The sequence below is a fragment of the Schistocerca nitens genome, chromosome 10 (assembly GCF_023898315.1).
Source record: "Schistocerca nitens isolate TAMUIC-IGC-003100 chromosome 10, iqSchNite1.1, whole genome shotgun sequence".
NCBI lineage: Eukaryota > Metazoa > Arthropoda > Insecta > Orthoptera > Acrididae > Schistocerca > Schistocerca nitens.
Genome location: NC_064623.1, coordinates 224,931,378 through 224,944,470, shown reverse-complemented (window position 1 = coordinate 224,944,470; position 13,093 = coordinate 224,931,378). Strand labels below are relative to the sequence as shown.

The window sequence follows — 13,093 nt, the reverse complement described above, 5'->3', positions numbered from 1 at the left end:
TGACGTGGCACGTGTTTACAGGCAACAGTCCAATGAATAACATGTGACCAAATTTTTGCAGTAGCACTAACCTCTGGTGGTGATTCCAAGAGCTCTCATTGTGTCCAGCTGGTAGTTCTTCATTTTCTGGCATTCATCCGTGCAGGTGAGGCATCAACTTCTTCCATAACTCCAGCCGTGCCTTCTCTGGTGGAATGGTGAGCTTCTCGGATGTCCTCAGGTAGCTCTTTTGCGATCTCAGCCGTTTCTGTGGTCGATTCTGTCCGTGCAGTGGATGGGCACTGTTCTGTTCCACTTTCAATCTCTCCTTGTTGGCAGCCACTACTCCACATACCCGTGCCGACACTATTCGAGCCAGGTAGGAGAGCTTATCATTTGGGGTAGGTCTTAAACAACCTGTGGTCAACCTGCAGGTTTTGTTGAGAGCAATGTCTATTTGTCTGGCGTCAGATGACCGTTACCAGACGGGGGAAGCATATTCGGCAGTAGAAAAGCACAGTGCCATTGCAGAAGAGCGAATAGTGTGTGGATGTGAGCCCCAGTGTGTCCCCGCTAGTTTGCAAATTAGGTTGTTTAGAGTGGAGCCTCCACGTAGATTGCAACAATTTCCGACCGAGATAAGACATCCAATCAGGCGTACCCTGGGCGTCAGATTTCTCCGGCGGCTGATCCTTTCGCTCCAAAACCGTCATCTTGGTCCTTTTCAGGACCACAGTTGACCATCATATTGGTGAATATAGAAGGTATATCATCACCAAAACAAGAACTGTTTTATGTTGATAGGTCTAAGCTTACTTTCAATCAAATGCGTTGCTACCCGTACTCGACGTAAGGTAGGTTCAGAAGGCCACAGTTTGATCAACTTAAATAAATAAATATAATCTTAAATAGAATTTAATACAGCCGATAACTTGTAACCAGCATCTCTATCGCTTATAGTCCTCTGCCACAAAAATGATGACTGACAATATTGAGAAAGTTCTGTTCCACTCCGATGTCACCAGAGATGTGGGATTACGGCACACAGATTACAGATTACTGTCACTAACTTTCGTGACACGCAGGGTGTGGAGGGTGGAGCTGCAGAGACGGGGCGGCCGAGTGCAGATGCGGAACACCGGCGGGCCGTGTCGGACAGCAGGTGGGTGGCGAAGGCCCTGGAGAGCTGCCGCTGGTGCCTGGGCGGCCGGCAGCTGCAGAAGCACCTCATCGCCGCACTCGGTGACCAGGTGAGTTGCCGCCACTGTCTCGTTTTGTACGTATCTGTATCGAGTGACTGGCTACTGGAAAGTCGTGATGGAATGTAAATAGTGGAATGGCAAAGGTAATGTATAGCTGAGTCATAGGTAGGTATGTACACTACACACCGAGATGTGCTAAGGCTTCTGATGAATCTTTCTTCAGGGCTAACAGAATAGCTGTAAAGAAGGAGCCACCTCAAAGCTTAGCATCATTTTCAGACTCACTTAACTGCCTGCTGACAACTCGATGCCTCAACTGTAAGACGATTTTTATCCTTTCATTATTTTTTTTACATTCCACTGGAGATTTTCAATTTCCTTACTAGTTGTAGAATATTTGTTTATTTGTGCTTGCAACATGTATGGACAGTGTCAAAATACATGTACATATGTTATGCCATTTACGCTCCAAAATATGTATTAAGTGTAGCACGTTATTTCTGTCTACAATTACTGTCCACTGGACCGAAGTACCGACAATGATTTATTCCTACGATACACACAGTGCTGTCGTGGCTGTGCTCTTCAGTCTGAAAATTGGTTTCGTGCTGCTCTCCTTGCTGCTAGTATACCCTGTGCAAACCTCTTCATCTTTGAATAACTACTACAACCTTCATCCGTTTGAACTTGTTTATTCCATTCCAGTCTTGGTCACCCTCTACATTGTTACCTTCCATACTCCCTTCAATTACCAAACTGACAATTATTTATGTCTCAGGATACGTCCTACAAACTGGTAGTCATTTTGCACTGTAAATTTCTTTTTCCCCAGTTTCATTGTGAACCACGCCATTAATTATTGAGCCATTCATCTAATCTCCAGTGTTCTTGTGTTGCACTGAATTTTGAAAGCTTCTCTTCTCTTGTCTGAATGCTTGTAGTCCGCATTTAATTTCCGTACAATACAGCATCCCAACAGAGTGGGAAAGACAGCAGCTGGAAGTGGCTAACAACAAGCTGCAACCTGTCAAGTCCACAGTTTGCCCACAGCGCACTTCCTTTCAAACTCCTCGATGGGACAAAGTGGTCCTCACTCGCCTTCATTTCAGACACTGCCCAATGACACACACCTACCTCTCGCAGCAGAGACTGACTGGAGTGCAGTGTTTTCAGTGGCACACTCGTGATGTACCATCTCTTAGTCCTCTGTGTTTTGAATACTGATAGCAGGGAAGCTATTGGTCTACTGAGGGACTTCGCTAGTTTTAGGTGATGACAAAATAGTAGCATGAAAACTGTTGGCATTTTCTGTGGTGCATGACTCCTGCCCTATTTAAGTGGAGGATGTTTTAATGTGTGTTTAGTGGTTGGCTCAGCCTACTAGTTCCACAATAAACAAGCCTTCTTACTGACTTCCAGTATTTTCTTAATTCTTTTATCGTGTGACAGTGTTATGGCTAGATTTACTGGAAACTGTCTATGTGAATTTTCTACTACTATGGCCTTTGCTTTTCATTTTATGAAGAGTACTATTCATTTCTCAGTACCACAACTTTGTGGAAGGGTGCTGATGTCCATGCTGTTTAACGCCCAAATATTTGAAATCCATCCATCCATCCATCCATTCTTCTGTGAGAACTTTCAAACACATAAATTTCTATTCAATATTAACAAATTTATCTTTTTCAGAAGTTTGTTTCTCACTGTAGCCAGTCTGTATTTTATATCCTCTCTGCTTCAGCCATCATCGGTTATTTTATTGCCCAAGTAACAGTACTCATGTACTACTTTTAGTGGTTTATTTCCTAATCTAATTTCCTCATCGTCACCTGATTTTACTTGATAACATTCCATTCACCTTGTTTTACTTTTGTTGGTGGCTTTTCAAGACTTTTTCATACCGTTTGAAGTCACTTGCTGTCACTGACAGAATTATGCTGTTATCAGCAAACCTAAAAATTTTAGTTTCATCCACCTGAGTTTTAATTCTCTTTCCAAATTTCCCTTTGGTTTTCTTTAGTGTTTGTTCTGTGTACATATGGAGTACAACTCAATTTTTGCTTCCTTTTCATGTCCTATGACTCATAACTCTAGTCTGGTTTCCGTACAAGTTGTAAATAACCTTTCACTCCCTATATTTTATCCCTGCTGAATACAGAATTTCAAAGAGTGTATCCCTGTCAAAATTGTTTTCCATATCTACAGATAGACGTTTCCATTTCTGGCGTCCATATTCGAAGCTAAATCATAAGGTGCCTCGTGTGATCCTATATTTCTCCAGAATGCAAACTGATCTGCACACTGTTGGCTTCTATCAGTTTTTCTGTTCTTCAGCAAACGATTCGTGGCAGTATGTGTATTAAACTGATGGTACAGTAGTATTCACCCCTGTCATCACCTGCCTTCTTTGGGATGCTAATTATTACGTTTTCTTGAGGCACGAGGGTGTTTCACATGTCTCGTGCAGCGTGTGCAGCAGGTGGAATAGTTGTCATTGTAGTTCTCCCACGGATATCAATAATTCTGAAGGAAAGTCATCTACCGGGTTCTGTCCTCGCTCTCTCATACCTCTTGCAATATCGTATCATATATATATCTTTCCCTTAGTCATGTATGCTTCTCAAAACTTGTATTTGACCTCTAACCATACCTGCTTCATTATTTTGCACTTTCTGTCACTCTCATTTTTTCCATTAGTAATAATACCTTCTCCTTTCATCAATTAAATTCAAAATCCCTTGTGTTATTCAAGATTTTATGGGAGGCTTTGTCGGTTTGCCTACTCGATTCTCTTTTGCCTTCACTATTTCGTATCTCAAAATGTTTTCCATTATGTTCTCTTCCCCTATTGAGTCAATTGTGGCACAATGCACCCCTTCAAATTCACAACTACTTCTGATTCCTTCAGTTTGTTCAAGTCTCACCTCCTTAATTTGCTACATTCCTCCAGTTTCCCTCTATAGTTCATAACTAATATTTTAGAGTGATCTCAGTCACTACCAGCTGTGAACTGAAGTAATATGTGGTGGCTCCTCACACGATTTATTTGATTTTGGTTTTATCAGGGAAGCAAAAAAACAACATCGGTCAAGCCCACTGCTGCCCACATGGAGACAGAGTTTATTGTGTGGTATCGTTCCCTGTGTCTCTCTCTAGTAAAGCCAACCAGTGCCCTGAGGAGATCCTTTACCAGTGCTCTGCTGGACACAATCTCTTCAGGTCTGGTTGATCCGAATATTCTGTTTCTTATAATCTCCAGTGCGTCACATTCGAAGATCAAATGTGATGCAGTTTCCTTGCCCATGCCACACATCCTACATTTGGGGTCTTCTTCTATTATCCTCATTGTTTGTAGGTGTTTTTTGAAATTCACATGGCCTGTCAATAGTGCAACCACGAGTTTTATTTCTCTCCTATTCGAGCCCAGGATTGAGAGACTTCTCGTAGAACGTATCTTTGGTATCAGTACCTTGCATATTTTTGCTTTTGGACCTTAGCCCAATATTATACGTACTGTCTCCTCGTCCAGTCTCATAGCTTTATTTTGATCATCGCCTCGGTGATTGTCGGGACAGGTTCTGATCCGACCCCACACGAGTACTCCAGGAGTATCACTGCTGTGCCTTTCCAATGAAAGAATGGAGCGTCTCTCCGGGTTGCTATCGTACCCGCCTCAGGTGGTCATCCAGGTTAGTGCAGAACCACAGTTCGTTATCAAACGTAATGCTTTGCCATTCGTCAGTAAACGGTGCTTCCCGATCGTGTCACCACACCGAACTCAGTCGTTTGTGTCTTGACGTTAACGACAGACTACGTTCGGGACGGTAATCCCGAGTATTGCCGACTGTCGGAAGGCACGTGCCGACGCGAGGGGGTCGCGATGCACTCGATATACGGCACAGTCGTTCTCCCCTGGGACAGTCGGATGTTGCCAGCCGTAATCTCCACGTGAGCAGGCTAGTGCTTACTCTCCTGTGCAATCCGACATCGGGCCACTGTTACATCGAAATGCCCTACAGATCTGAATATTGTACGATTCTACCAGCTGGGCAGAAATAGAGCCACGGTGAGGCCACTTTGGAATTCTGTCAGCTGCTGAAAGTGCTGTCTCACACAAGGATGCACAGTAATCACTCAACATGTGACACTTCTCACACCCCTTATAAACCTTACCAGACACGGTAGCAACACAAAACATGAACAACGCTATTCTACCTGCCACAGAGAACTGTAACCTTAATCGTGCATCTTTACTTCCCTCTGCACGTATCATCTCTGGACTGAAGCTGGCACAGTGCTTACAAGTGTGCCATCTTCGATGTCCTACTGTCTCTTACACCTCGCAATTTGTCTCGGTCTCCACTCGTCTGCACAGTGTGAGAATCCCTGTAATGCTGGTGTCTGAGTGAGCTGCCCTTCATTTTTAACCTTCCCTAAGCTATCCCGCCCCCCTCCTTGAGGAAGGAACTTTAAGAGTCCAAAAATTTTTGCTTTTATATTTGTTTGTCAGTAGTAGTACACATTTTGCCTCTTCATGGTAACTACCGACCAGTACTTCTGCTTCATAATTTATTAGTAAATGTTGTGATTGTTTTGTGGGCAATTGCCACAATGTGGAACCTAAAACTCTGGCTATTTACTGTCCCTCCAGGTGTACCTGTGCGTCCCACCTCATCGCTCCATGGTGGAGGGCCACTGTTTGCTCATCCCGTCTCAACACGTCTCCTGCTCGACACAGCTGGATGAAAATGTCTGGGATGAGATGCAGGTGAGATTCGAAAGCCTCAAATAACTTAGATACTTGCAGTGTCTTATTAGTGCTCCACAGAGTTTTTCTCCATTATTTGACAAAATTACGTTTAGATTGCTGTACAGTTTTGAGTAACAGCACTGGCTGAATTTTAATGTAGCACTTTTCCTGTGTTTTTAGGGATCACAAGTTCAGTGAGAACTGCCAGAATTATATTGCCAGCCTTACATTGCTGAAGTGAGGTACAGATTCAGGGGTTATTGACAGTTCGGTAAATAAAACACAGTATAGATATAAAGGCAGCACCGTGTTGTGAGGAGAAGAGGAAAAGTGACCCACACATTCTTGTGAAATGCCGATTGTGCTCGCGGTATCTCTCTGCGTGTTAAGATGATTGTCCTGAATCAGTCAACATTTTGCTTATGAAACTCGGTGGTTGCTGTCACAGCACGTCCAACTATTTGTTTGTCACGCAGGTCAGATGTTCCCACCTCAACATCTTTAAACTTATTCGCCCTGCAACACACAGTACTCACGTCGACACAATCACAATAAACTGCTTTCATTCTCTGATGAATCTTCTTTGGGGTGATACCTTCTGCTGTCAAGATTCAATGACTGCACATTGCTTAAATCACATTGACCGACCGTCTGCGCAGGGTTCCATACTTTACACTGTAACAACACAACCGTTCAATGCTAAGGCTTCCCACCAACTGGAGCAGGAGAGAAGAGGCTACGGAACAAGCCAGTACCTGCCGCATACCAGTGCTGCCAACTGTTGAAGAGTTACGAAGGTGGAGGCATTACCCTTCAGTCAACCCTAGTACTAAACCTGTGTATGTATACTACATGTAGATGTATGTTACCGATACATGTATTACACAAATGGAAAATCTGAATAAAATGCACTGTCATGCTTTCATTTTTATATATAACCACTGATCTGTAGGTGATAACTTTGGTTGGGCAAAGTGCACTTGCAGATGCCAGTGCTGCATACTTCAGGTAATTTGGCCCAGTTATTTATTATCCTTGTCATGTGCAAATGAATCTATATAATGAACGAAAGACACCATCTGGATCATTACCCTTTTTTTTATTAATGATGATTTGTTTTGATTTGCCCAGGAGGTGAACTTCAGACCTAGATTGAAAAAGGAGAAAAGAGGAGTGACGATATAAAAAACTGTCAGTAATATCGTCAATGGTTCTATGGATAACATTAAAACATCACAAACTTACTCATAGCTGAAGTTTGTCAGTAGTTGTAAGAGTGACAAAAATAACCCAAAAAATGGGGAAAAAATTGCATGGTCAGTAATGGGACATGTGCACAGGTCTATTTCCAGTTCATTGATACAATGTAAATGAGATTCTTCATCATAAAATGAAAACAATTATTAAAACTAAAATTTTGGTAACCTAATACATTTCAGTCTCTGTGATGTGTTAAAAGAAAATATACATGCAAGAAAAACCTTACAGTAAATTGTACACTACACAGTTTATTTATACATTTTTGAGGTAAAAAATGTAAAATTAACAAACACATCAAATTTGTTTTGTGTCATTCTTACCACTACTGACAAAGTGCACCTTTACAGAACAAGGTACAAATAAAATCATTATTTTTAATGTTATTTTCAGTAATGCTGATGGTTCTGTTTGCAGTGTTACACATACATATTTTTTATATTGTTATGCTTTTTTTCCCTTTTCCTGCCTTAGAACTGCTAGTCAGATGGAAACCAGGCACCATTAATATAAAAATTAAAAAGTAATGGTGATCCAAACAGTGGTTTTTTCATCAAACCAACAGAGGTCACTGGTTCCTGGGAAATTTAATCAAGGATGATCTTGGATAAGTGAGACAGATACCAGGTCCTGTCATTTTAATGCCCTAATACCTCTGTAAGTGAGAAGGCAGATGCTTCTGCAGGTGAGAGCATTCGACCTGACCTGACCTGACACCTCTATAAGTAAGGCTCCCTTCCTGGAAAATGTAGGCAGCATTCAGTTGGCCTGCACATTCCTGTCAAATATAAAGGATGCCCCCCCCCCCCCCCTCCGCACACACACATTCAAATGCACACTCTTTAAAAAGACAGATTCCATACACTAAAACAGGAGGAAAAGACCTCTTCTACTGCAAGCTCTTTGCTTTCCACATTTTGGGAAGAGCTGGTATGAACCGAAACAAGAAAAAAGTGCAGTAAACATGGGCCCTAAAGTCCATACCTGAAGAGCTATGACCACTTGTTCACTAGAAGAGGCCTGTTTACCACTAGTGGAGATTAACAAGTGCTCATAGCTCTTAAACTGGTGTTTTTTATTGAGGTACCCTGTATGTAAATGAGTGTTGTCATATTTCTTTTTCTTCTGCTACTGTTGCTGATACTGGCAAAAGATATCTTGTGACCGCTTTGCCTGCGTTATATTGTGTCTCCACTAATTTTTATTAATACTCATCAACCTGGCAAAGCATGGCTCATGAGCCATTACCCCCCAGCAAGTACTTCCCCCTGAAACTCTTCTACATTAACCAGATCCCGGGATGACTGTCAGCCATTGTGGATCGTGATCCCTGTCTACACTCTGCGCATAAATGTCACGAGACATAAACTATATTTGTCCCGTACTGTTGCACATACATTAATGAGATATTTAAATATTTATTTAACTTGGTCTCGACAAACTCTGGCGATATTCATTTTAATTTGTGTTGCACCAAAACCGAGCGGATGGTTGAGTGACTCATTGGTCACTGCATTATACTGAACAGATTTAATGTTCTTCATTGAAGAAAATGTACTTTTACAAAAATATGTTGACCAGAAAATAGATTTTACTTTAAGAGCGAAGTCTGGGAGTTTTGGGTACCTATCTTGTTGCACGACTTCAAAAATTGCCTCTTTCTCTTCTGGATAACATGAATGGATCATTTTGTAAACTGCACACTTCATTTTGAGGATCACTTCCAAGACTAATTTTCATTGGATTTTTGAAGAGTGTATCACTTCGACACACACTGGAGACCTCATCGATAGAAGAAGTAAATCTCGAAAAATATACACCGTGTATTCTTGTTTCCGCTCGCAGCAACTGAGGAAAGGGTACATATTTTCATTTAGTTGCAACTTAAGCAATGTGAGTTTACACAGGAATCCATTAATATCCAAAAACGTACCGAAAATAGTACATTGCTTTCCTTGCAAATGCAAATACAATTTATTTAAATGATCTGTAAAATCAAAATCTGTTAGAAGTCTGAATTCTGCTAAAAAAGTTAATCATTAAGCTTATTTCCAAATTGTGTAGAATTCAATTTCACTTCTTTATTCACAAAACTTGAGAGGTTTCTATCTAACAGTAAGTGGGAGAGGGGGGAAAAAAGACTAGCTAAACATTTTTCTGGTCTCAAGTAATGAATTTCAAATGAAGAAGTACATCTCCATATTCCACATCAACTTCTTCCAAAAATTGTTTAATTTTTCAATGAGACTGTGATTTATTTCTTGTGAGTATTATGTCCGTAATTTTCACTACATCTTTCATTGCGGACAGCATTCAGACACTTTGCCCATTTCGTGCTTCAATATGTATAATGCAGTGAAAAGTTAAATAATTTATTCCATGTTTTCTTAATAGACCAACGAAATCATTTTCACTACTGGCCGCACCTGGTGCACCAGCAGTGCAAATTACACAACATTTTTTAAAACCACCAATTTTATCAACACACCTTTTAACTACATTAAATGTATCCAACCCTGTTGCTCTGAGCAATGGAGCTAAAGTGTATAATACTTCACACACATAAAGTCATCCATTATTAAGCAGATAAAAATTAGTAGCTGATGAACGTCTGTCCAATTGCCACTCTTGTCCACACAACAGGAATAATATTAACCATTGTTTTTAGTCTCTTTTCTGTGCTATCTTCCATCCCAATAATTCTACATTGTACAGTGTTAGTTGATGAAGCAGCTGTTATAAAGTGCTTAGAGGCATCATCTTAACCAAATGCTTTTGTTTTTTTTTTATTGGACATTCTTTTATGAATAAGCTGTCCCTGTAACATTTTGGAGTTTTTGCTAATTTGAAGTCTACTGCATATGATGCAGTTAAAATCATTTATTTAAGACTTGATCATTCAGGAAACCTTTTTTTAAGTTACCCACTAAAAGCACATTGTTCATCATGCGCAGGGCTGGCTTAAGGGCTAAGCGACACGAGCCGTTCTTTAGGGCATCAAGCTAAGAGGGTTGTCAGTGGCACGGCAATTATAAGATATCTGAGCAGGATGTATCACAATTAGTAGTGGCCACTGGGAGTGCGATGCCAAGAGGGCCACCCAAATGCAAGATTTGCACACAGTGCGTATCACAGTTAGTAACAAAAACGAGTGAAAGTGTATGAGGGTGACAGGAAGGAGGGAGCAAATAATAAGTGACTTGTGTAGAAAAATGTTCTGAGACCAGCCCTGGTCACTAGGGTAGTGCCTGTGTGTTGTTTCATGGAACAAAAAGAAATGTTGAGAAATATTAACTACCTTTGTTTTGACCTACACATTTTTTACATATTAAACATTAGGGTTTTTCATTAGAATTGGTTACAAGAAAGTACATAATTCCTCACTCGTCATTGTAAACATATTTTTTCTGTTTTATTTCTTTTTCACATTCTAAAGGACCCTAATAGAAAAACAGTCACAGTAAAAACCAGTATCGAAATCAGAATAATAGCCAAGGAGATAAACCAAAGCGACAGCCTAAACAATAACACAAAATTCAGGAGAGTAAACACCGAGAGCAAGCTCACTAATGAAATAACAATGCCTCTTCGAAATTGGACAGCGAATGAAGGTGCAACAGTCTACGATTTGAAGAAACAGTCGAAGAGACGATGCCCCACTCGATTGCTGATAAACGGGTGAACCGAAGGCAACAGCCAGGCCATGACGACAACACGTGAGTGGAGTTGGAGGGGGAAGTGCTCACTGGAGGGGAATGATTCGTGAACCACACTTTGCCAGACCTGCTACGCATGGTACAAAGATGTGAATTAACCTCTCAAAAATCCTCTCTATTCCACAGCTACCAAGAGAAGATGAATGAAATCTGGCTTGTTCCGTTATTTTAAGACAAGGGTAAATGAGATGGTTGCAGATATGAAGTTGTTCAAATTGTCACCTAATTGATAATAAGAAATACTTTATGTGAGAAAAATACACTAAAAACAATACCTAGAATCACAAAACTTAATAAGAAGTGTAATGTCACAATCAGGGGAGGTGTGATATATTACAGTACATAGTATTAACAATTTAGGAAAAGGCAAATTGCTACTTACCGTAAAGATAATATGCTAAGCTGCAGACAGACGCAATTAAAAAGACACTTACACATAAGCTTGACTGCCAACTCTGGCAGCTCAGGCAGGAATTCTATAATTTCTTACCTCTTTTATGTCTGATGTCAGACCCAAAGTATCACACTGAAGAATTATTGTTTAATTTTGTCCCATTTTTATATTTTTCATCATAATATTCTTGAGAAATACAAAGTGTATCTTTTATCAGGCTTAATTATTCCAAATAGTTGTCCCCATTGTGATGACCACCTCATGTGCCCAAATGGCGACTTGGAAACTTTCTTTGGGGCTTACACCCATAAAAATTCAGGTGCCACTAACTTGACCAAAAGGCAGATGAATACCGTTACAGGTGCGTCCTCTCCACCATTCCTTTCCATTTTCTCTTGGTCTCAGCTTGTTACAGCTTCTGAGTAGACCCCGATGAGACAAAGTTTGATTGAAATTGCTTATGAGTTCTCATTATTTTGAAGAAAGTTGTATTGATTTTTCAGAAGGAAAACATTGAGAATCAATGCAGTATGTGTCAGCCGTCTGTGGAGATTATGCATAAAGCAGATACCTTGAACCGTGACCTGATACATCAAGATTCTCCACACTATTGACTGAAATCATTTCTTTGAAAAGATTGAAGCAGAATTAGGGAATAGGCAGAAACAAAAATAATCTATAGTGTGATCTCAGAGAGGTATGAAACTGACTGGATATCTGTGACATTACCAGCATAGTGAAAGTAAAGTAGCACCTTAAAAATTGCCCTGTTCTGCATTACTATGTACTGAACAGAGGCTCATATCCCAAAAGAGGTTGTTGTGTATTAGACAAATTGTGTGCCTCATTATTAAATTATAATCTGTAAAAGAAAATCAAGTTGCATTCTGCGAAATTAAGTACATGTACTTGTGACCAATTATTCTCCTCCCCCCACCCCCCAACCCAAAAAAAAAAAAAGAAAGAGAGAGAGAGAGAGAGAGAGAGAGAGAGAGAGAGAGAGGTTGTCAGTAAATCATTTTGTGAATGTACATATCAATAAAAGAACAAAGTATTACATGCCACTTACAATAATGTTATTGTTAATACTATACTGGTACCTTCAAACAGGTGCAGTAGTTCAAAATATGATAATAAGCAAGACTTTGCAGTGTAGCTGTTGCTATTAATGTTGGTTACATTGAATTACACTTGTATAACAGTTGTCTGATGATGTACTAACCACATTTATCTTTTGGACACCATCACCAATGCTGCAGTGACTGCTTTATATTCAAAAAGCACTATTTTTTGTACACCACATTTTAGGAATGAAACAGTGTAAAGTCCAGTATGGAAGAACAACAATATTATGAAAGGTTAGATTGCTGCTCACCATTTAGAGGAGACATTGAGTCGTAGACAGGCACAAAGAAAAGACTCGTAAGTGTTTAAGGTTTTGGCCAAAACGCCTTAGTCAGGAATAGAACATGCACATACATTCACATTACTCACACACACAAGTGCACAAGTGGTCATGTGTGTTTGTGAGGTGCGTGAATGTCTGTGTACTTTCTGTTGCAGGAGGAGGCCATTTTGCCGAAAGCTTAAAACGTGTAGCATTCCTTTCATCTTGCCTGTTGATGACTCAGTGCCGTCTCTGTATGGTGAGTAGCAATCTATCTTTTCAATAATAATGACGTTTTAGGAATGAATTTTTGTCACCATTTGTAAGATAACATGTGATACGTTTTCATACCTCAGCAACCCCTACTAATCTGATATGTTAATGCTTTCAAATACAAGATCATTCTCC

The 13,093-nt window shown here is 40.3% G+C and overlaps 1 protein-coding gene across 2 annotated transcripts in view; it reads left to right on the top strand.

Moving 5' to 3' along the window:
• The window catches only part of LOC126210493 (CWF19-like protein 2), a 194,278-nt gene that overhangs the window by 145,292 nt on the left and 35,893 nt on the right, over positions 1–13,093 (top strand). For both annotated transcript variants that reach the window (XM_049939726.1, XM_049939725.1), the window contains exons 10-11: positions 1,065–1,229; positions 5,833–5,949. In XM_049939726.1, the coding sequence (XP_049795683.1) occupies positions 1,065–1,229; positions 5,833–5,949 (282 nt within the window). The remainder of the gene's footprint in view (positions 1–1,064; positions 1,230–5,832; positions 5,950–13,093) is intronic.